Source organism: Amphiprion ocellaris, chromosome 12 (genome assembly GCF_022539595.1).
Source record: "Amphiprion ocellaris isolate individual 3 ecotype Okinawa chromosome 12, ASM2253959v1, whole genome shotgun sequence".
Classification (NCBI taxonomy): Eukaryota; Metazoa; Chordata; class Actinopteri; family Pomacentridae; genus Amphiprion; species Amphiprion ocellaris.
This window is the reverse complement of record NC_072777.1, coordinates 32699392-32724313: the sequence shown is the minus strand read 5'-3', so window position 1 is coordinate 32724313 and position 24922 is coordinate 32699392. Positions and strand designations below refer to the sequence as shown.

At 39.3% G+C, this 24922-nt stretch overlaps 1 protein-coding gene and 1 long non-coding RNA gene across 2 annotated transcripts; one reads left to right on the top strand and one right to left on the bottom strand.

Moving 5' to 3' along the window:
* Nucleotides 1–389: 389 nt before the first annotated feature.
* Nucleotides 390–19707, bottom strand: LOC111573529 (hormonally up-regulated neu tumor-associated kinase homolog). Its single transcript, XM_023277744.3, has 11 exons — nucleotides 19459–19707; nucleotides 16670–16792; nucleotides 16057–16226; nucleotides 13615–13670; nucleotides 13372–13510; nucleotides 13149–13276; nucleotides 9622–9757; nucleotides 8046–8223; nucleotides 6661–6744; nucleotides 2529–2820; nucleotides 390–2168 (listed from the first exon to the last, which is right to left on the bottom strand). The coding sequence occupies exons 1-11, from the start codon at nucleotides 19705–19707 to the stop codon at nucleotides 1408–1410; spliced, it is 2316 nt and encodes a 771-aa protein (XP_023133512.1). The 3' UTR covers nucleotides 390–1407.
* Nucleotides 11906–19536, top strand: LOC129350128 (uncharacterized). The gene is made up of 3 exons (XR_008603396.1): nucleotides 11906–12049; nucleotides 18763–18864; nucleotides 19400–19536. It is a non-coding gene; the product is annotated as an uncharacterized LOC129350128 (long non-coding RNA).
* Nucleotides 19708–24922: the final 5215 nt, after the last annotated feature.

The following is a 24922-nucleotide window of genomic DNA, read 5'->3' as shown; positions in this document are numbered from 1 at the left end:
TCTTTTTTAGCACATAAAGAAAAAACTATATAAATATTTTAACACCTAAAAACCTAAAAAACTTGACTGTCAGAGGAGGTCAATAAAAATTATTTAACATGAAAACAATGAGCTTTAATGGTTGACAGGCAAATTTTGCTGCCTGAGTTTAGCACACAAATGAACACATTTCAATCAAAGACTGAGCTGTAACTTCACTTAATCACCACTATCTATGACTGACCAAATCAGTAGCCTTTAGCAGTGGCGCTCCCCTTCAGTAAAGCTACCTAATAGGCATGATATATTGACACACATGGGTCAAAATAAACCGCCCCCTTTTTCCCATTCATTTTCTGAACTGAACTTTGCAAAAAAAAAAAAAAAAAGCCATTTAAAAAACATCAAAGTAGAATTAATACTTGTTTTTACTTTAACTTTCAATGTTGGTACAAAAATGTATGAAAGAGCATTGAATACAAATGGAACCAAAGTCAGCGTGTGTTTTGCACTTCACATTGTGAGATGTTGAAATTCAAGGAGAAAATAGTTGATATGAGCTGAACCAAACTCCTGCTGCTGGAGACTGAATTTAATTTAAGAGCTGATATTCATCTGAGTTGAAGTTTTGGCACTGCAACTTCAGTTACTGTATGTTGCTTGTTTGGGGAGGAGTTCTGTTGGTGAGCAAAGCTTCTGCAGAAAAGTAGAAATAGATTGTCATAGCTTTAGTACTGTATCTTCTGTGGTTCCTATTTGCAGCTGTTCGTTAACCCTCGTGTCGTCCTGCAGGACAAACTGACCCGTTTTAAAGTTTGAAAATGTGAAAAAAAAAAGAAATTCACAGTGAAACTTCTGATGGCCACATTTTAAACATTTTTGGGAAATCTTTGAACATTTTTTGGTGGGAAAAAAAAGAAATGTTAAAAAAAAGTTTCTTAAGACCATTCAGAAAAAAATCAACCAAAATCCAGCGAAATTCGCTGGATTTTGGTAGATTTTTTTTCACAATGTTCTTCAAGAAAATATTAGAAGTTTTACTGATATATATGGAATCACGTTAGATATTTTTAGGATTTTTTTAGAAGATTATTCTTCATATTTTGAAAATATCTACAGGAATTTTCTTGCCAAATTTGGGGGATTTTTTAATAAAACTTTTGAGGGAAACTTTTAAGGAATTATTGAAGTTTTCTTCCTGAAAGTTTTGCAAATTTTCAGAAATTTGGGGAATTTTTTTGCTGAATTTTTGGATTGTTTTCAGACAAGGAAACAATATTTTTTGGTGCCCATAAATATGGACAACAGGAGGGTTAAAACACAGTTCTTAGGTGCTGTTTGTCCCAGTTTCGACCAACCCTGTGTTTCTTAAATGCTAATCTTCTTTACAAACTAACTTTCTAGCACCTTTCTCTGCCTCCCAGTGTGTCAGTAGTCCATGCTGTGCAGCTGATTCTTCCTGTCACTTTTCCCCTGCAGGGCTGCAGGAAGCAGCGGCAGGTTCAGGTCGGCGACCCGACGCTGCAGAGACGAACGGAGCTGGACTGAGTTCCTCTTGGCTCCGCTGATGCCTCCTCCTGCCCTCTCTGATCCTCCTCCTCCTCCTGCTGCAGACAGATCTTTCCTCTTCCCCCTCTCCTGCCTCAGGCTCTTGATGACCAGAGTGTGCTGTCTCTGCGGGGGGAAGGCAGGAGGTTTGGACCCGTTCACCAGGAGTCCCGGTGGTCCAGGTCGGGTCAGCCCCACCCAGGTCATCTTCCTGCCCCGTCCATCTTTTAGCCCCACGGTGCGTAAACGTGGGAGGGGGGCGGAGGGTGATGTCTGAGGCGTCTCTATGGTAGCCAGGTGGGCTCGGTCCGAGGTGTCGGCCTCCAGGAGCATCCTGGGAGAAACGCCGTTCTTCTCCGAGGAGTAGAACGTCTGCAGCTTCTCCAGACGCTCGTTGATGCTCAGGTGATGGGAGTCGTCCTGGTGGCGGCTGTCATGGAAACAGTCCGACCCCGGGTCCGCCGCCCCGTCCGACTGGGTCGTCCTGAGCAGGTGTGTGTGTCGGATCGGTCTGGACATGCTGGGTTCTCTGATTGGCTCGGCAGGCAAGGGGACTTGGCAAGGGGCGGAGTCACAGAGCTGAGAGGCGGAGCTTTTAGGAGGAGAAAGATGGACGAGCTCTCTGTCTCCGAACACTGACACTAGAAAACACAAACATACAGATGTAAAGTAAGATAAGACGAGATAAGATAAAGTTAAGATAAATTTTATATAAGATAAGAAATGACAAGAGGAGATAAAATACAATGAATTACATTAAGTAAAGCTAAGCTAAGCTGAGTTCAGTTCCGTTAAAATAAGATAAGCTGGGATAACATAATTAAGATAAAATTTTATAAATCCTGGAGTAAATTTTTGTGCCAGGTATTGTTCAGAAAATGACATAAGCAATGCAGTGCCTAAAAAAAGTATAAGATTACTTGAATAACATAAGTAAAGTCAAATAATAACTAATAACTAATAAATTGTAGATGCAGCATTTGGTTCTGTGTTTGTTCTACCTTCAGGAAACAGCGTCTCTCTGGCGTCCAACGTGATCTCCTCATCAGTAGCTCCATCCTCTGCAGACAGCGGGGCAGGAGAGTGTGAGGGAAGCCGAGGGGGTAAGGAGGGGGAGGCGGAGTGAGGAAGCTGGGGCAGGGAGGGAGACGGGGGACGGTTCTCGTCGTCCTCTCTGTGGTCCTTCCTGTGCAGGTCCTCGGTCCTCCTCCTGTTGCTCTGACAGTCGGTCGTCTGCTGGGCTCTCAGAGGTCTGCTGAACTGCTTTGAGCTTTTCTCGTTGGTCGGTTCGTTCTAAAGACAGGCAGTGATTCGTTGTCAGGAGACCCAGAGTGTTTTATATATTTGCACATTCACATCTGATTGGATTGTTTGCAGAAGCAGTGAGGATGCTTCGGAGCAAATAGCACAGTTTCAAACTGCAGTTTTGATTTGAAATCAATGAATTGTTCAAGCCAACTTCTGAGACATCAAAATAAATGACAAGTTAAAATGTTACAGATACTCTTTTCTGTCAAAGACCTATGGCCCATTCTCCATATGTCCCTTCAAAGATCAAGTGGTTGTACACTCATTGGGTTCGCTTTGTTCTTCATGAGAATTTGATGAGAATAGCTGGATTTAATTATCTAAGGTAGCTATGCATTCTTTTAGTTATACATAACAAGACTGGAAACCATGATTACCAACTCGATAAGTGGAGTAATGATAAAGTAAAATGTGCACAATTTCACAACAACAGAGCGTTTCTGTTCGAGAGCTATGAGGAGTAGCGAGGTGTAAATAAAAAAAGCCCTCCTACTACTAAAATGAGCCTAAAAGGATCATAGTTCAACAAGAAAACCAAACAAAACCCCTTTACAACTCCAAGATAATATCAAAATGAGGGACCATGTAAAATTGAAAAAGATAACAGAGTAAGAGAAATGGATTAAAAGAGTCAAATTTCAAAAGCAGAAAACAACAAAAAGTAACTGAGAAAATTTGTGTCCTTTTTAGATGTTCATCATCACAACTTCTGTGTCCACTGCATGGTTTTATCATATATTCCTCAATATTCAGAACAAGTAGCAGCACATCAACGACCTGGAAACAGATTAAAGAAAGCATTAATTATTCCTTAATAACCACTTGAACAATCAATGGCCTCTGTCCTTTTAAAGCGAATCAGAACAGAGCAAAAGTGCCAAAAACTGAAAGAGAACCACCAGCAGAATGTCATTCATCATCAAATTCACCTGATTTTAGAGGTTACAGAAGGGAGGACGTCTTCCTTGGAGCCACTAGCAGCACCTGATGCAGCAGTTTTGCCTTTACTTCAGCTAAATTAAGCTGTCTAGACATCCCTGCTGTTTGTGTCTTTGTGGTGTCATTTGTTTGTTTAGGTCAGAATTGTGGGCGAGCGGCGGTTGAAAATGTCATCACACTCCTGCCAGTGTCTGAGCACAGGGATTAGAAACAGGTGATGTGATCGATGAGAACACAGCGTCTGACCACTCATCTGGACAACATCGCCACTTGAAATGTTCTTTGTGTTATCAGTGCACCGATCATCACGGTTGGGCGGATTTCCAATTAAGCCGGTCATCTAATCTTGTTTACACAGAAAACTCCTGAGTGGGCTTGACTTCACAGATACGTCGCAGTGCCACCCAATCCAACAAGAGTGTCGAAGAACAAAGTAATCCAGGAGAATCATAAAGGATTTCCTGTAGCTAAAATGTTAATCCACATATGGAAAACCGGCCGCTGGGGTATGATACAGCAAATTAAACATATTTAATGAAGCGGTTAGATGTAAAGTATTATTTTCTGATAATATAGCAAACCAAAAATACATTTATCCTATTTAAATGCATCACCTGATACTTATTTCTCAAAAAACTGTTAGAACACATCAGACTGTTGTATTGATTTCGATGTTACTTCAATATGATGAACACAGGAACTGTAGTCTAATTAATTCTGGTATAGATTTGCCTTCTTGGCCTTGTAATTACTCTCTGGTGGACCAAATTGCTGAAAATACACCAAAAACTTTTTGTGGATGTTCTTAAAGAAAATATTAGAAGTTTTACTGATATATATGTAATCACTTTAGATATTTGTAGCATTTTTGGAAGATTTTTACTCATTTTTTGAAATTATTTACAATAATTTTCTTGCCACATTTGGGGGATTTTTTAAAAATAAACTTTTAAGCAAAACTTTTAAGGAATTATTGGAATTTTCTTTCTGAAGGTTTTGCAAATTTTCAGAAATTTGGGGAATTTTTTTTGCTGAATTTTGGGATTTTTTTCAGACGAGGAAACGATATGTTTTGGTGCCCGTAAATGAGGACAACAGGAGGGTTAAAATAGGAGGTGTCAGAAAAGTTACCACAGGGATAATTGTCTTGTGGCAGCCAAGCGTTCATAGCGACGTCGCTCTTTGATCCTTCGATGTCGGCTCTTCCTATCATTGTGAAGCAGAATTCACCAAGCGTTGGATTGTTCACCCACTAACAGGGAATGTGAGCTGGGTTTAGACCATCCCAGTAAAACAGGTTAGTTTCACCCTACTGATGATGTGCTGTTGCAGTAGTAATTCTCCGTTGTGTGACTGCCATTTTGAATAAAACAGAGCTGATCTGACTCATCCAGAGAAGAATAACAATCTGGTTTCAGTATGGATGGGTAATCAAAGCAGCTGTGAGCAGAAACCTGATGATGTGTCTCATTGTACCTGTTGTTTGATGTTTTAATATCGTCAGCTGGCGTTCAGAGGTGATGGTGCAAATATAAATGCCATTACAAATGGTGGCACAAAGAGAGGGCGGTCAGAAACGGCAACTACCATCTGCAAAGGCGTTTATAAGCGCCGGCTGGCCATATTAAAACACCGAACAGCAGGGAAGATGAGATGAGTAATGACTTCATCAGATCTCAAGCAGTACTTCTTGGAAGAAACAAACTGTTTCTTTGCACTGTGGTGTTCAGAAGAACTAAAGGGAGCCTCAGTGACAAAGCTGATGCTTAAACAGAGACATGGTTCTATTTGGTGACAACTGGTTGTTTGAGGGTTTGCAAGTTGAACCAACTCTAAAGGTACGTGTCCACTAGATTCATCAATTTCCCACATCCCATTCATTGTCTATGTGAAAAGTGCTGTGATGCATGCTGGTCTGGTTGCGGTGCGTTTAAAGCTGTGATACGGTGTGTCTCCCCTCATTTGCATAAAGTAGCCTCCACTTCTACTTTATGCAAATCCGATACGACGTGTGGAGGTCCAACGCATCACGAAACTTTCATCAAACATCTCAACTAGCCGTCTGTGAACTAAAACGAGGACAGATTCAGTAACTGCTCAGCTTATTTCTCATCTCAAATGCCTTCAGAAATACTTTTCACTGAACTGTTGTCGTAATAAAAGAGAAAGTTTGCGACTGAACCTTCATGTTGGTCCGGCTTGAAATTCAGGAGCAGACAGCTCTAGAGTCAATGCCTTTGTCCAATCTGGGGCAGGATAGTTGGAGAAGAAGGTCGGCAGCAGTTGAACACCAGCTACCGGCTTCAAGTACACGCCCACCAACTGGGACATTTTCAGATGCGGCACATTTACATGCAGGAAAAACACATCTAGAGGACATGTTGCATCATCCATCACTAGCAGAAGCCCAGAATTAGCTCTCAGCTTGCATTGGTACTCCAATGATTACAGTATTTAATTGGGGTTTCCTTTTCCTGATCTTATGAGCAGATCATGGCATCATCTAATCAATTGATATGTGCAGAAAGGTAAGTCCAGTTCTTAGTTTACATTCATTGTCACATGTATAAACAAGTCATAAAAAGAAGCGTCTGATATGCTACAAAATCAAAAATAGCATGATTTAACACTAATGCTGCTAGTCAGAGGTCATTAAGCCTTTGATAAAGACTTTGTCATGGTGCTCCCTTACTAGCTAAACTCTAGCAATACTCTCTGCCTGCCAACATAGAAGTGCATGCCTTATTTTATAACCTACAAAATTTGAAGTGTGTATTTTCTCTATCAGCAGATACTAACATTAAATGACTCAGATTGAATATGGAGCAAACAAAGAACTTGATTGGGACATCCCTCCAATCTGTTCTGTATTCATGCCTTACTTACCTGTTGCTGAGTGTTTGATTCAGTGTTACTCCTCTCTCTCCATGTATTCTTGCTGGGAAGACACCAGTCACTGCTTTCCAGCTTCTGCCAAATAAATCATTGTTAAAGTTCAGACATCAAAGTAGACTATACATGTATTATTTGTATTGTCACATTTTTATTTTTATTATTTTTTACAACTGTTAAACCGACCTATTTATGTATTACTGGCATTGGTGTTTCTAATGAACATTTCAGTGTGCACCATAAAAAAAGCTTAAAAAATGTTCAAAATCCGGCAGAAAGAGTGTCAAAAATATGGTAAAAAATTGTGTAATATTGTAATATTCAAAAATCATATAAACAGTGACAATAATGGCAAATATCTGTAAATTAATGGTGTAACAGTGTACTTTTACAGTTCAACATAAAAAGAACAAATTGCTGTTGAAACACATGGATATTATATATAATTTTGGCCTGTTTTTCCTTTTCTGTTGTACTGGTTATTTTCTGTAATCCAACAAAATAGGTAAGATCTGGATAAAAAAACAACCAGGGTTTCTGCAGAAATCAGCCAGTCCAATTTAATGCTCTTTAATGCCATTTTAATGCTAAACTGTAAAAATTTTAATGCCACGACAGTGAACTCAACAAATTACACGGGTTTGTGTTTGTGTAAAAGATGATTTTTATATGAAAACTGTCCCTACATTTCACTATTTCTGAATCCAGAAACCACCCCTGACCACCCACAGGCTGCAGTCATTCTCTGAAATCCACATTTTCTAGCCATTTTTACTGGAATTTGCATTTCCCCATTTCCCAGCTCTCCTCCACCTGGTCCAGCCTGTCGGTTACTTTAAAAACATGCAGTTTTTGGCAATTGTACCCAACCGGCTGGAACAATTATCGTAATGCTTTGGCATGTTTACGCAGATGCACATATCTGACGAATCGCAGTCTATAATTATATATTATTATTGTCAAATATTTTTCTTGAAAACTGCAGAAAGAATTTTTAATGCCACTGAGATTCAAATTTAATGATTTTTAATGCCATTTAAGGCCTTAATTTTTGCAAAATCAATTTAATGACTATTAATGCTTTTTAATGCCCTGCAGAAACCCTGACAACAAAAAAAAACATATTAACTTATGTAAAGATGCAAATTTTTTATATGAACATTCTCTACATTTGGCCTGTATTTTTATTGTGTTTTTCTTTTAGTAAAATATATATAAATTAACATCTTTATTTCTGTGATTTTACTGGGGTTTTTTTTGTGGTAATTTTAGAAAAAAGGAAAAATCTGTAAAATAAAAGTAAATGTCTACAGTTAAAAAGTACATTTTGTACAGTATCTACAGTCTAGCAGTGACTGCATGTGTGTGAAAGCATAAACCTTGCTGGCTTTGGCTCCTTTCGGGCTCCTGTTGAGCTTGTTGAGCAGCAGGTGGTAGGAGGCCATGATGGCGGACGGTCGGTTAGTGGTCAGCGTATGTATGACTTCTGACAGCGAGTAGCCCAGCGACTCCGTCATGTACGTCAGCACAGACGAGCTGAGATCCTCTGGACACAACCTGGACAACACCAAGTGAGATTGATGGGACATAAATAAAGTGTAAGTAAAGGAAAGCAGAGAGATCTAAAGGGTCAGTCAGGATCTGTTGGTGAGGGATGACTTGTAACTGAAGGATTCTGGTTGAAGGCAGATCAGAGCTTTAACAGCTCTTGCATCATTCATGTGGACTTCAGAAAGCATATTATTGCCAGGAGGAGACGTACATGATTGCATTTCCACACTGCGTAAAGTGATAAAAGCCTTTTAGTCGTGCTATAATACACAAAGCTGTTACGCTACAGACCACAGAAATTTTCATTTTCTTGGAAAACATGCAGTGATTTCCTTCCCAGTTCTTTTTGCCCACATTGTAATGTTTACTGCAGAACTTTCCCTGAGGAGTCTTTGTGTCCCTCTGTGCTCTCTTGGTGCAAATGCTTTATGCTACGAATACGGTGCAATAATTACTGAGGCGTATTACTGCCACACCAGAAAACAAAAACGGATGAGTTTGACATCATGACATGAAAAGATTATTGCTAAAACAAGATGTTTTTTATGTCATAACCAGACAACTTAGTTATTTTGACATGAAAACATTGGAACAAGAAACTTTCTTGTTTTCTCTGATAAAAAAAAAATCAAGCTTTTTTGCTTTATGAATATGTCCATATACTGTTTTTTATATGCTGGAAGACATATCATGAGTAAAATAAGCAGTCGACACCACGTCTGAGTATGAAAACAGATTCAGACTTCCAGGATTTCATATGTAACAACCCTAAGAAACCAAATCTGTCGGCTTGCAGGGCGGAGCTTTTGTATCATTTTAGTTTACAGTTCTAATGTATGTAAGGCTGAATTATAAAACAACCGGCTAATGTGTAGAGTAGAGTGTTTGAGCAGTTGTAGGGGAGCTGGTGTGCTCGAGCTGCCATCAGAGGAGACAGAGGCAGGAACTATGTAGACCTGCACATTCACACACAAGACCATGGCATGGAGTTAAGCCATTTTAAGGCATAAAATGATTACTATAATGGTGAAAAAAAAACCCGAAACATGCAACTTAATTACATGAAAATGACTTTTTGGGGATTCAATCAATGATTAGAGGGAAGATGGAATATTTATCTCATTATATCCCAAACATTTCACCTGAACTTTCCTCACTGTAGGATCAGTACAATAAAATTCATCTTGTCTTGTCTTGTCTGGTCTTATCTTATATTAGAAGATAAGTTTTCATTTATAATGCAATTTAGATTTGTAAGTTCTGACAACATGAGACTATCTAGTTATAACGATGTTTTTCCTATCTGTACATACACTTAGAGAATATATAACACCTAGAATGTATAAAAAGGTGACTAATTATGCAAAGACAGAATTTTAGATGTGCCAATGTGTCAATCCCGACCTGTTTTTATGACAGAGTGTGTGCAGTGGTTTCTTGGCGTGTCCCTCGTTGATCCATCTCTCCTCCATCGCCTCTCTGACACTCGGTCTCTTATCTGGATCCGGCTCCAGGAGAGACAACACGAATGACACGGCACCTGTAGCAATAAAGCAGACAAAGCAGTAGGTTTGGTTCATTTTAAGAACCTTAAATTCAGTGATTTCAGTATTTGGTTTGGTGTACAGATTTACTGACAGATCACAACAAAGTAAATTCTCCTCCTGGAAATTTATCTGTGTAGGTTGTGCATTCCTTCTTAAGTAAATATGAAGAAATCTGAATCAAAGCGTGATGAACTTTCTTTCTAAGTAAAACTTTGGCTTAATTATCCTAGAACATACTTACCAAATTGCACAAACGACCGTGCAGCATATTTTCGTTGATTGCCCAAATGGACCAAACTGAAAGAGCTGAGCAATTAAAAGTGTTACACAACTACCTCAGACTGATGTCACTCACTGTGACTCACTGAAACTTTATCAGAGACGACAGCAGGAGCAGGAGAAGCGGGAGAACCCTTCAGGAGAACCGATTCAGCCTGTCAGCCTGCGACACAGAGCTGCCCTCTGCAGCAGCCAAGCTGGGTTTGAGTTCAGATGGTGAATCCAGATAAGCGCTGCAGGCTGCAAGAGCAGATGGATTCGAACGGGACGGCTGCCGCATTCACAGACATATAAGCCAAGACTGGAACTTTTTCATTTACTACTATCGCTTCTCTTTGGTAACAGAGCCAGAGCAGCGTGTCTCAGTCGGTCAATGATAGAATCAAAACACACAATTTACTGATTTTATCCCAAAGAGTTCAAGTATTACTGGTCAGAAGGTATAAACAGCAAAAGTGACGTTGATTTTTAGAAACGCAGTAAAACAAATGCATCCATTCAGAGGCAGGATTAAGTCTAAGAGTTACCGAGGACGTCTCAGATGCCCGCCATGGCAGCGGTACAGCTGCACTAATCTGATCTTGTCACAGCTTCAGAGCATCAGCGCCGGGCCGGTTTTCCCCACAGTTACAGGAGCTATGTTTGTTTGTGGTGACATGGCGCCATGACAGAGTGTAATGGAGTGACTAAAATACAGCCGAGAGAATCAGACACACTGAGGTCACTGTGGACGAGGACAAGTGGAAGAAGTAATAAATCAGCGAGACTCGTATTCCTTATTTTTATTGTGTTGTGATGTTTGTGGTTAAGTACGTTTTCAGAATAGAAGAACTTTCATAACACAGTTTCATAACAATTTTATCCTGAAGACTATCCTTGATATTTGGTGCAAAATGAAAGCTTGCAGTTACATCAGCCTAAAGCATAATCTGACATACATTTGGGGATGTTTCTGTAGTTTCAAAATTTGCTTTCTCTTCATTTCTTGTGACTTGTAGCAAACATTTTTAGACTCAAACCACACAACCTCAACTTTAACTGTTCAGATGCTCAGTGGGGATTAAATAATTGAGCCCTGTCTAATAAAGTATCTTTGCCAAATTTTTGTCTTGTTTTCCAGCTCCTGTGCACAGTATGGGACTTGATGCAGGAAAAAAGTGTATTTTAAATCAAATTATAGCCTCATATAGCCAGATCTATCCCCACAGCAATGCATCAGCGCTGGAGAATGATCTTGATGCACCTCAGCATCATTCTGCTAAATTATTTGTTTGTGTTTCTTGATTTAGTATCAGAATGAATTGTTTTGGTGGAATATTTGCATAGGAGGTTAGCACTGGCACTACAATAGTCATGGCAGCAGTGGCTCAGGTGGTAGCGGGTTATCTCTCCAAAAAATACTGTTTCCTTGTCTGAAAAAAATCCAAAAATTCTGCAAAAAATTAACCAAATTTCTGAAAATTTGCAAAACCTTCTGGAAGAAAATTCCAATAATTTCTTAAGTTTCCCTTAGAAGTTTTTTTTTTTTTTTTTTTTAAAGCTCCCAAATTTGGCAAGAAAATATTTTCTAATCTTTTTGAAAATTTTTTTGTTCTCATGTTTATGTTTGTTGTCTGTTTTTCTTTACCCTCTCCCCAACAGTTGAGACAGACGACTCCTCTACCTCAACCTAGTTCTGCTGCAGGTTTCTTCCTGTTTAAAGGGAGCTTTTGTCTTTGCACTGTTGCCATCATGTTTTCTTGAAGGGAACTGCTGGCTTTGTTCAGTTTAAAAAAAAAAAAATTAACCAATGGCAAGCCTGTACTCACAGCCTATAAAAATGAAGCCCATTTAATTCACTGAAAGAACCAAGCAGGCATGAATTTCTGCAAAACTTTCCATTTTGAGCGAGCTGCTTGGAGGTTGTTGTTCATTTTGAAAATGTTAAGTTAAAAAGACCTGAAGAAAAGAGAGCGCTGCATGGAATGCACCAGAAATTGCTGACTTATATCCACAGTCTACATCCGGTGAGTCAGACTACCCAAACCTTGATATTTTCCTACATTTTACCAAATAGTTTTGGTGACTAAAGCAAACAGCAAGAGAAAATGAGACTTTAGTATAAACATAATGATCACACAGGGGACCGGTACATCCGTCACTCCAGCATTATAATGTGGACTCTGTTAAAGTTTAAACATTTCCTACTATGTCATACCTTTTAGTTTACTGGGAGAAATGAGTTTTCTACCAAAACATAATTGAGAAGCACTAAGAATGTAAGTATTGGAAGGGCTATAAATGAGTCACTATATAATTGAGGGACTTTTGAAGTCCATAGCATATATCTTGTAAATATTTTTATTAAAAGTTAAAAAAAAATAATGTTTTTGATGTTCATTATGATCATGTCTTTACAAATTCCATCATTATTCATAAAGGAAACAATCACTTATTAATAAAAAATGACTGGATATCACTAAAATGTCAACTAAATATAATAATAATAATAATAATAATAATAATAATAATAATAATAATAATAATAATAATAATAATAATAATAATAATAATAATAAAAAAATGAGTTTATTCAAAAATTGTTTTAAATTGTGTTGTTGTTATTAAGTTGAGATAATCATGACAGATATTTCTTTTTTGGCAATATATCAAATTTTATATAGAAAATAACAAATTGTATCTGTGTCCCAGAAATCACTTTCCACTAAGTTACCCATTACAAAAACACCTCTCAAGGAAGTGTGTTAATTCCAGATCACATGACCTGCTACACATGATGTCATTTCCTCCTGAAGAAAAGTCTGGCCAGACTCCAAGGCTTTCTGACTTATTTAATATAAAGTAGTGTGTGAGTCAAGTGTGGATTTGCTGCAATATCTTAAAAATAACTTTCAATATCAATTTTACTCAATTGTATATATAATATTTAGAAGAATCTTTCTGTAAAAATGCCATGTGGTGTTTGGTTATAGGCGGCCATGTTGATTTTAGGCCTGAAAACAGCAAAAATGTCAACTATGATACCTGTCAACTATGTTACAAAAAGTCCCGCAATTATATATTGACGCAAATAATGACAAAAACAATGAGTTTATATTTTGCTACCTTTGCTGACGTCGCTGGGGATGCTGCTGATCTCTCCGCTGACCATCTTCTGGTGCAGCTGTTTGATGTTAAAAGGCTCCACAGTGAAGGGGAGAGTTCCTGTCAGCATGGCAAACATGCTCACACCTCTGCAGGAACAGACAGAAAACATGAGGAAACTTTATCACCTTTACGTGATGCATACAAAAGAAAAGACTGAACACGCCGAGGCTTCATCACTTACACAGACCAGACGTCCACTTTGGGTCCGTACTTCCTGTGAGCCAGCAGTTCAGGGGCGGCGTAGGCTGGACTTCCACACTGGGTGCTGAGGAGCTCCAGAGATAAAGATTCAGCTTTCAGGGTGTTGCTCAGGCCAAAGTCTGTGTGAAATATGATCATTTTTACAGCAACGTCTTGTTATTGCATTTTCAGATGCACTAGATTGCTAAAACAAGACACTAGAGTGGAGAAAGCATGAACGTACCCACAATCTTTATGTTGTTGTGTTCATCCAGGAGGAAGTTTTCAATCTTTAAATCTCTACAAAAGAAAACAAAAAAGTAAGCTGTCAGGACAAAACGGAAGAATGAAGCTCATAAGTGTTTTCATGAGCTCTGACCTTAATCCTACAAGAATTTATGGAGCTATTTTTTCCCTACACATAAGCAATTTACTTCATGATGGTGGTTATTCAATTTAAGCACTCCTACGATGTGTGTCTGGCCTTACTAACTTTTAGTGTGTGTATGTTTGTGTATTTATAGATATCCAGATGAGATGGGACCAAATTGGACCCACAGAAGCAAAAAGAAAACCCCCAAAAGCTAAATTTGGGTTTGGGCAGAGCTCAAGCTTTAAAAACACATTTGAAAAAGAGGTTTTTTTTTTTGCCCAGATCGAATTCTAAGCGGTCATTTAAACCTAAAACCATGCACTGATTGTTATTTAACAGAATTACTATCTCTGCCTTCACCTGAAAAAGTTGCTTCACTCCCCTAACCGGACCCCAGCCCCTCCACCAACCACACTGCCTGCTCTGAAACTACTGAGCTAAATGAAAATCTGCGGTCGGGAGGGAGAGAGACCCTATAAAGTGTAGCCTGGGAATCCGCCATGTTCCTTTCATCTGCCTTCATCTAACCAACAGACACTGAGAAAAACCCAGAGAACCCAGCTCACCCAAGTTCAAAGAAGGGAGGAAAAAGAGCAAGAGAAAAGAGCGAGAGCAGACATTGTCATAAAGGAGAAAATGTATGCGGTAAACCTACTGAACGTGGGTGGCGGGAGGTGCGTTTAAGTGCAAATTTTCCATTTATTTCCAGTTTAATCATCTCTGTATGGGACTGTGGTGCCGAGTGCATGCATGTGTGCGAGCGTGGGCGTGTGCGACGAAGAGGTGCTGCTGAAGGGCCGAGAGCGACATCGTTGAGGGACTTCATTAGAGAGGAAGTCCATGATGTTGTGATGATGTGTGAATCATGGCGCCGGCGCAGGATGATGAGGTCATCGCCTGGTAATCACATTCCCACCTTCAGAGGAGCCAAAGTCTTAAACCAAAGCGCAGCGTATGTGTGTGTGTTGCTGCAGTGTGTAAGTGTGTGTATGTCTATGTGTGTCAGTACTAAAATGCTACTAAAATAACACTCTCATCTCCCACACTGCTCGGTGCCAGATGCAGCATTTCCTCCTCTGTAGGCTGTTAATGCCCTGCAAACTACTCTGTGTGTGCATGTGTGTGTAAATGAATCTACAACCCTAACAAATAGCTACTGTTAGCTTAGAGTGACATTTGAATTCTCTTTGCTCTTTAGTTTAACCAAAACTCCTATTGGGCCAATTGGCTCCGAATAAAAACCGACTTTCTCAGGCTCCGGATTGGTGAAATATTACACTGACTTAGCAAGAATGGCTTTGGTGAATCACGAACCAAAAAGACATCCAAAAGGACATCTATGATTTATTTGTTTATAAAGAAAATGTCAGTAATGTTTTAGCCACATTTCAATGACCATATTTCAGTTTGATTTTTGGTTATTTTAATGAATGAGTATGTGTTGCCTACATCTCAAGTTAAAACAAGAATAAGTGTGCAAGTTTTCTTGAACAAAAAAAAAAAAGCAAAGATAGTCACCTACACCAATCCACTTGTCCACCCTACTTGTGTAAATCGCATATATTGGATCATAACAGGCTTTCAAAGTGGTCCTGACACAGAATCCTGCTCATCTGTTCTGATTTAAGGTAAACAAAGCAACCAGTTTTTCAGCAGATGTTCTTTTAATTTGAATTGAAAAGATGTTCCACTGTTTTTCTTGCTTTGATCATCTAAAGCAATCTGAATTGCTTTTTTAAATCCAAAATGGCAAAACAAAAGCTGTTACATGCTGAAACCACGACTAGACTACTATAAGTAGCTTTGATGAGTAAAACATTTTTAAAAAAGGGTAGTTTTAGATCAGTTTTGCTAAGAGAGATAGAGCTTAATTTACAGAAAAACTGTGCATACAATTATTGTTTTTTTTTTTCAATCACTCAGTTGACTATGCAATTCAACCACTAGTCAAAAACAAAGAGGATCTGTGAACAATGATATGAAATAGAGAGAAAACAATCACACCTTTATATCTGACAAGTTGTAAATGGCAAATGTTTTCGAACTGATGATATATGATAAATGACTTGCTGTAATTTTTGCACAAACAACAGTGAAAAATGTACTGTTTCTGAATCATTCTGAAAGTACTTTTCTTATCTAACCTGAAAGAGTATCTGCACCTATGCACAGAGTTAACTGGGAAGAATGTAGAAGTAAGAGAAACAGAATCTATTGGCCATCAATCACCAGGAAGACCAGATAAAGAAAAGCAGCAGAGTGTAAAGTGTTTTTAACTAAGACGTACAGCAGTGCAGCGCATTGTGTACTGACCTGTGCACGATGCCGTGTTTGTGCAGATGATGGACAGCAGAGAGGATCTGTCGGCTGTAACGTCGGACCTCCCTCTCCTCCAGCCGCTTCCTCTCACAGATCCGGTCCATCAGGTCTCCTCCTGCACAGAGCTCCATGGCCATGTAGTAGCTGTTCTCCGTCTCCAGAGTCTGACACAAAGATTAACAAACAGCAGTGAATGCTCAGTTACCTTCACATTACACAGTACACTCACCACATCTGAGTGAATGTTATGCTGTAAGACTCCAACATTACTTTATTTGGACAGTATATGGGGGTCAATATATAATTGCAGGACTTTTTCTAATGTAGTTGACAGGTATCAAAGTTGACATTTTTGTTGTTTTCAGGCCTAAAATCAACATGGCCGCCTATAACCAAACACCACATGACATTTTTACAGAAAGATTCGTCTAAATATTATATATACAATTGAGTAAAATTGAAATTGAAAGTTATTCATAAAGATATTATAGTAAACCTGTTGACATGCCATAAATCCACACTTGACTCACACACTACTTTATATTAAATAACTCAGAAAGCCCATGGCTTTCTGATGTGTGAATATGAATATGTGTGTTTGTTTTACCTCCAGCAAAACTACAATATGAGGATGTCGGACCATCTGATGAATTCGAGGTTCTCTCTTCATGTTTTTCAACACGTACGAGTCCTGGCGAGCTTTCTTCTTGTCTATCACCTTAATGGCAACCTGAACACAAACACATATTTCAAGATTTTTTTTTATCTTACTTTATTAAAAGAAAATGAAATGAGCACCCTTTGCACTTGGATAAAATGTCTCTTGGTAAAAATGTGATAGTCAGCCAGTTCTACGTGTGAAATGAACACAGTTTTACACTGATGATAGATGTGACTTCAGAGCCTTATTCGAGGGAACTTCTGCATCGATAAGGAAGTAGAAAGTATTGTTCAACCACTTTCTTTGCCTTCACTCGTCTGGAGGTTTGAGCTCTCTGAGTGGAAGTTTAACTCCCAGTATAGAACCCAATACTAAACCTTCAAGTCCATTTAATGTTATTTTTTTAAATACAGAATAGAATAGAATAGAATAGAATAGTATAGGATAGAATATAATAAAGTAACGTGACCACTACCACAACATAAATAAATAAGAAATAAGGAAAATATATTTAGGTACAGAATGCACAATAAAGTGTAAAATATACTATGATTAAAAATGCACTCAAGTGAAAATGCACCCTAAAGTGTCAAATGCTAAATATAAAAATTTACAGTGAGTGAGGAAATTAAAGTCCTGTAAACAAAACAGGCTAAAAAACAGTCAAGGCCATAAAACTGCAGTTTACTGACGAAAGTCTCAGAAACAGATTCAGACTTTTGGAGTTTTGTTCGTAACAAATAAGGAAACTTTTCCATATCATGGGTGGAGAAATAAGACTTCATACATCTGCACGTTCATAAGGATGTAGGGCATTTTAAGGTAGGATAAAATTATTTTAGTGTAGTAAAAACTCCTAAATGTGTACACAAAGATGAGTTTTTAGGGGTTTAATCAGCAACTGGAGAGGGACTTTAATGTTTAAGTTAAGAAATTGTGGTATAAAACAAAGCCAGTGGTAGAAAAAATACATTTCTCATTCGCACCGTCAAATCACATGGTTGTCAGCTTTTATTACACTTAATTCTCTGACTTGTGGTCAGCGCTTGGTGGAAAACACTGGCAACTATTTGTGTTCTCACAATCAATTTCCCCACAAGATAATGATGATGGGGAGAAAAGGATATAGTCTGAAGTGGAAATAAAAACACCAAATGTTACATGTATTGAAACTGATGCAGCTTCAGTCCAGATGACTGCAGCTGGCATCACAGGATTCATGAAGACTCTGTCAGTGTGCCACCCCTCCGAGGCTCAGTTTACCGGAATATTCATTTCAGACGGCATGTGCAACCTTCTACACTCTAAATGTAATTCAAGTGACCAGTTCTCACCACTTGATTAAACGCAGAGCTGCAAGATAAACAAGTTTAACTTACTGATTTAGATAAACTTTTCAAGTTGCAAACATTATTTTTGTGGGTTGTATTCACACATTAATGATGCTAATTGCATCAAATTCATATTTTGTGTAATTTAAACTCAAATTTCTGCATTTGTTGAGTTAAAACTGAACTCAAGATGAAGTAACTTGAAATTCTTCATCCTAAGTTCAGGATTTCAAGTCCCCCCATCTACTTACTGAACACTGGAGCAATTCATTTTTTGTTTCAACATGTCAGCTTCAATATTTTGTAACAACTACACACATAAAACTTAAAATTCTCTTTTAAACAGGCAAATATAGAAATGCTACTTGGAGAGACTTAATTTTTTATGAGTAATCAACTTAAAAACCTGTGTTTATGCTACTAATCATTAGGCAAAAATGCCTTTGACTGTGGAGGAAAAGCTAATTTCCACAACTTAATGTGGTTTGTTGACTGAAAATAGATTCATTAGAAGCTGTCATAACTCAAAAAACAAATTCAAACCATAAATTTTTTTCACTGAGCCCAAGTATTTTTGCCTATTTTTTTGAAAATTTGCAATGAGAATAAAGAAATCCTATTCAACCATTATTATATAGAGTCTATATTATAAACACGTGCTATATTGTGACTCAAATCAAAATAAAAATGTAATTTTCTCATTTTCAGAGGCCTCCAGCAGTGACTGTTCGCTCATTGGCAGACTTCACCTCCACATATCATGAACCTGCAGAGGGTCAGAGGGGTCAAGTGGAACAAATACCCCCACAGGTGAGTTTATCCATCGCTATAGCAACCAGGTCAGGTACAGAGCCAGGGTCAGAGGCTCAGTGACCGGTGAAAGTTACATGAGAATACGCAACACATGCTCTGTTTCAAACATAATATAGTCGTAGTTCAGAGCTGCAGCACTGACCTTTTTTGTTCATGTTTGTCTGCATAACATACATTATATGTACAAAGTAATAGATTATAGCATAAATAAGAACATAGATCGTAGCTGCCATCTTCTGTTGATGTCTTTGCATCAGTTTGTAAGAATAAAATGTGCATATTGTGCAGAAACAGACCCACTTCAGCCCTCTTTCAGTCTGCTGAGCAAATGTTGTCCCCTAAACTGTCCTTAAGAGTCATAGTTATGAAATGAGCAGAAATAGACGGTCTGTCTGAGTTTTTATGTGCCTAACAAGAATAATAACAGGCCACTACCTTCTCCAGAACTCAAGTGGGTATAATTATCAGTTACAGGGCACAAGTTGTAACTGTGTAATCATAATCTTGTATGTGTGATCGTTCTCTGTGCCAGTGTGCCACCCTACGCAGTCCGAAGCTCTCAGCTCCCAAACCCGTGGAAAAAGCACCGACCTTTTCCCCCGTGCCGATGTGCAGCCCCTCCATCACTTTGGCGAACGAACCCTTGTTGATCATCTTCCCCACCAGGTAGGATCCCACCCGTTTGGAGTGGGGGAAGCTCCGCAGCAGCTCCCTGGGGACCTTCAGGGAGGGAAGAGGCAGCCGCTCCCTGCCCAGAGCTGGAGCTTCCCACTGGGACACTCCACGCTCTCCTTCTGCAACCATGTCCTCCAGAGAGGGCTTCACTGCAGCAGCTGGCATCCCCGACGAGACCCAGGCCCCATGAGGCCGCCGCTCGCACAATCAGACCCAACAACAGGACAGTCTTTGCAGAACACGCATAGCAACACAAAGTAACACAAAGAGCCAAGATCCAAATCCGTCTTATCCACTCTCAGGCGGGTATATCCTGCATTCCAGTCGCTCTTGTCTTCTTTTTTTAAAATCTTACTTCTTAACTACTACGAGTGTCTCACACTATCCCTCTGGCTTCTCCTGCTGTGTCTCTCTCTGCCGGTTAGTGGATGATTAACCGTTGTGTTCTTAGGTCAGCTCCCGTGATGAGGAGGACATTCTACACCGTAATCACCCCCCACCTCTCCTGACTGGAAGGTACACACAGGTACTCACAGTTACACAGTAACTACTCAAAACTGGCTTTACTTTACTGTTTCACCTTTGAAAGCTTATTTTCTGCTACTTTCCGTTCCAGTTTCTCATCAGAAAATGTGAGCGTTGCAGCTTTTTTTACTTTTCCCACTCACAGATGCTGAGAGCCTGGATGAAAAGTTAGCTAATCCACTCTTTGGGTGTAGGATTTGTTTTACAGTGCATGTTACAACCTGTTTTCCTTCAGGTATCCTTTAGATTTTTGGAAATTCCCAGATTTGTTTTCAACCTGGGACTCAGATAAGAACATTGATGCCAGTCTCGAGCGCTAAATCTGAGCTCATAGTTTTAAAAAACAGTGATATTGGTGGTAAAAATGAGATTCAACATGATAATTAGTGAACTTTAGAAGAGCTACCAGGCAAATCAGTCGAAATTACACTAGTTATTTCCCCCCTGCTTTCAGTTTTCGGCTTCACTTTCCAGCTGTGGACAGACATGAGAATGACATCAATCTCCTCGTCACAATTTAGCAACAAACCCAACAATAGATTGAAACAGGATTAAAACAGGAGTTTTAAGGTCCTCAACTGATGCTGACCGATGACATAAATACCGGCTAAATTGATCGGAGCCGTAGAGCCTCATGCCATGACAGTGATGGTCGATGAAACTCAGCGGTGAGGTTTGGAGCTGACAGTCAGCATTGAAGTACATCTGCTTTTTTCCCCTGCTACTGTGTGTATTAAAGTGCACGTGTGTGTGCACGTCAGGGTCAGATTGCACCGTGTTGCCGCTCGATTCTTCCTCACTCAGCTGATGAAAGGAGGGATAGAGGCTTATATCCACCATGTAACCCAATCCGCTCACACACCCTCAAACACACACACACTCCACCTTACACAACCTTTAACTGAGCGGCTGTAGTAACCAAGTGAGGCCTCTAGAGCTACCTTTGCTTTAAACATGTTGATACTGCATAATTCGATTTGGCGTTCAGACCAAACGTTCAACTACAGCAGCCACCGGAGTCTTTTGCACACTTAGGCGCCTTTAAACTTGCAATCAAAACACTTTGTCGACCATTTTCCTCCCAGTAGGCGGCCATGCCAGCCTTTCAAAACACTCTTTGAGATGCAATCAGCTACGCGGACCGACTAAGATCCAAACTGTCTGAGCCGTAGCGAAATAAAAGACACATAAATACACTGGTGTCAACAGTTTTAGCAGAATATTCCGAAATGAGCCACAAGACAGAGAGGCAGGCTGCTATTAGTGGTTTCACATCGGTAGAATTCAAAACGCTGTGCAAAGACTGACCTAAACCCTTTCAAGAAAATCATTAATTTTCCTACACGGTGCAAAATCTCATGTCTTAATCTTCATATATGCACTCATATGCCAGGAGTCCTACACTTCATAAAAGGGTCTTAAGGCCTTGGCGACAGGAGAAGGTGTTAACACACCCTCACTAATGCCGAGGAAGGGTGTCGAGCTGTATCTGGCTCTGAGGTGGACGAACACAGAGGAAGAAAGAAACAAACGAGACAGAGTGGCAGAAGTAAGAAGCGAATGAGAAAACAAAGAACCGGAAGTGAGCGAAAACGCTGAAAGACAGGATGAGTGAGAAGGAGAGAAACCGAGCTTCACTACTGCAAAACAAATGTGAATTAATAAGCCCTCGAGAGACTTTTTATATAACCTCAGCTCTGCCATGCTTAAATGTTTTGTAGCGGAGGCTTTTTCTGTGTGTGTGTGTGTGTGTGTGTGTTAATGTGTGTGTTTCCATGGTTCAGAAAAGGTCATTCTCACTGCCAGAGACCACAGTCTATTTGTGTGTGCGTTTTTATGGCCGCACACATATTTGTAAGCTAAAAGTACTGCGATGAGCTTTTCTTTTTGACATTATGTGACTATGCATCCACACACGTGCATGTATAAACTTCATTTACATGCTGTACAGTGTAATTATGAGTGTATACATAGTCCGCTGTGTGTGTGTGTGTGTGTGTGTGTGTGTGTGTGTGTGTGTGTGTGTGTGTGTGTGTGTGTGTGTGTGTGGCGTTGGTGCACAGGAATGCTGGCTTGCCTGTAGGACTTGGCGAGCTTCTCGGCGGTCACATTAAATGAGAAGAGAAACCCCCTTCTGCTTCCTGCCTGTAATAAATGGATCCCCAGCAACCATTAAGGCATATTTTAACACCAAATAACTCCCCGTAACCACACTAGAACAGACAGAGCCGACCCCCACCCTCTCACCATCTCTCTCTGGTTCCTATTCTTTCTCTTTCATTTCTTCTACTCTGTCACATTCGTGCAAAAAGGAGCTAAAGTTTAAAAATGAGATTCTTTTGGTACCACATCTTGATGCACTTCACAGTCGTAGTTCGTAGGCTGCAAGAGTGTTTCATAAAAGTTAGAATTCTTGATGGTTTCAGTCGATGAGCAGCAATGACTCTCTTCAAATGTTTAAATATGGACATGCAAACCAAGAGAAGTTATCAGTGAGTTTCAAAATTGGATGATTTTGTTGTATTTTGCTACAAAAATGATTGGATTCAAGTCACATGTTACACAATACCTACACTAATCAGCCACAATGGTCGGGTAAAGTGAATAACACTCATCGTCTTGCTACAATGCAATGTTCTGCTCAGGAACTTTGGGTCCTGGCGTTCATGTAGATGTTATTCTTTCATGTACCACACAACTAGACTTTGTTCTAGACCAACCACATCCCCTCAGTGCGACAACTAAAACTGTTCAGGAACAATTAGAGGAACTTGACAAAGAGCCAGAGGTGCCGATCCAGCCTCCAAACTCCCCAAATCCCAATCTGATCGAGCGTCCACAAGTCCGATCAATGAACTCCACACCTTGCAACTGCTAATATCCCAACGCCACACACCACAGGACAACCCCAGTTCAAACCCATCCTCAAATGCATTATGAAAGGAACGTAATTTTGTTTTTAAATAATCTGTGACCTGCCACATTGCAGGAAAGACGCCCAGTTTAAAGGAGCAACAAAGTCCACATTAGGAGGACAAAGGGGTTGTAGGTGGCAAACACCAGCATCCAGACGTTACCCAGGAGACCACAGTTTGTGTCCCTTGATGGATTTGTCCCAGAAATATTTTTTGTTTTGTTTTCTGTTGTTGTATGCTTTTGGTTTCCACTTGCTTTCTGGTTAGGTTCAGGCACAGAGACTTTGTGGTTGGGTTTAGGAACACCCTCTGTTAGACACTTTTTTATGTTTAAAGATTGGTTGAGGTTTGGCAACAAGATTGTTTGATTGGGTTTGGTAAAATATCATGCTTTGTTTAAAATGCGACCCTTTCAGTACATGTTTGATGCTTCGTCTCCATTTTCTGGGGTACCAGGGTGAGTAGTCGGGTCAGAGCTGTTTTAGTAACATAAAGGGAGGACCTACATAATATCATGCAGGTGGTGTTCATGCTGTGGCTGTTTGGCTTCTGTTTAACAACCTGATCACCACTGAAGATAAAAACTGTCTTGAGGAACAAGCCGACATTCTGATTGCAACTTAAGGACCACAAGGTAAATGTTAATGCAACATAGTTAAATGATTACAGAGCTTAATTAAAGAAAGAAAAGTGCAATATTCACTTTCTTTGTGGAGTCTGGAATCATGCAAACCATAAAATGATAAATATAAGAGATTGCTCATTAAAACATGAAAAACATAGAGCTAAATGAGTTATAAACCTGATTTATCGTATAAAATGTAGAGTAGTAGATTAACTATTTTAATCCACTCTCAATCCCACGACATCATATACGGACGTTATATCAAAACTGCCGGCACCTCAGACATGTGCAGTGCCTCACTTGCCAGTATTAGATACCAATATATGCTTTTTTTTTTTGTTGATTGTTTAAAAGAGCCTCAATCAGACACTGGAGGTGGTTTAAGCTGCATGACTTCCATCCAGGAGACTGAGGTTTGTTTTCCGTGTCACGCTGTTATTATTTTTAGTTTTATTTTCTAACACAAGTCTGGTTTTTAACTTGCTATTTGGTGCAGTTTAGGCACCAAAACTATTGGGTTAGTTTTAGGAAAAGATTCTGGTTTCACAGCATTAGCCACATGTTGCATAACAAGTGGATGGATGTGACGAACCAGAAGTCAGTCCAGATTCATAGAGTTAACAATCTTCATGGTCTTTCAATCTTTTTTCTGGTCTTTAGGCTGAAATACATGAAATATATCATGAAATATTTGGGCAACTGTTGCAAAAAATGGGTTGTTATATCCAGTGTTTTAATGTTTGGTTCCCATTTTAACATAATCAAGTGGGACTCGTTAACTGAGTTCTATAGAACAGATTTATTGTGTTCTATTACATGACTTTTAAATGCTTTAAGAGCATTTTGTGGCTTTCATAGGAACCACTGATCTAAAGACTAAGTTGATTTTATTTTACTTATGCATTTATAGTTTATTTGATAAGGAACCACTCTCCAATGCAAGTTTCATATCATATATTCCTACTAGATTTAAAAAAAAATGTCCTACAATATGTTTGTATCTTGCATATAATATTAAAGAGTCAGGAGAGTCAGTAGGATGCATTGTGTGTTGGTGTTTCCAGAGCTGCTGTCCCTGTCTGCCCTCCAGTGGACGGAACAGACTGATGCAGCATCACTGCTTTTACAAATTCAACTGCTCAAGGAAGGAATTTATTAGTAGATGAACACAGAAGAAGCCTTCGTCTGTCTCTTTCGCCAATCTTCCCGGTTTTCCTCTTTTTCTGTACCTATGAAAAACAGCTCTCTCCTGATCCAAGCTACAAACATTCCTTAAATTCAAGATAAAATGTTGAGGAAGAGTCTGAGAAAATAA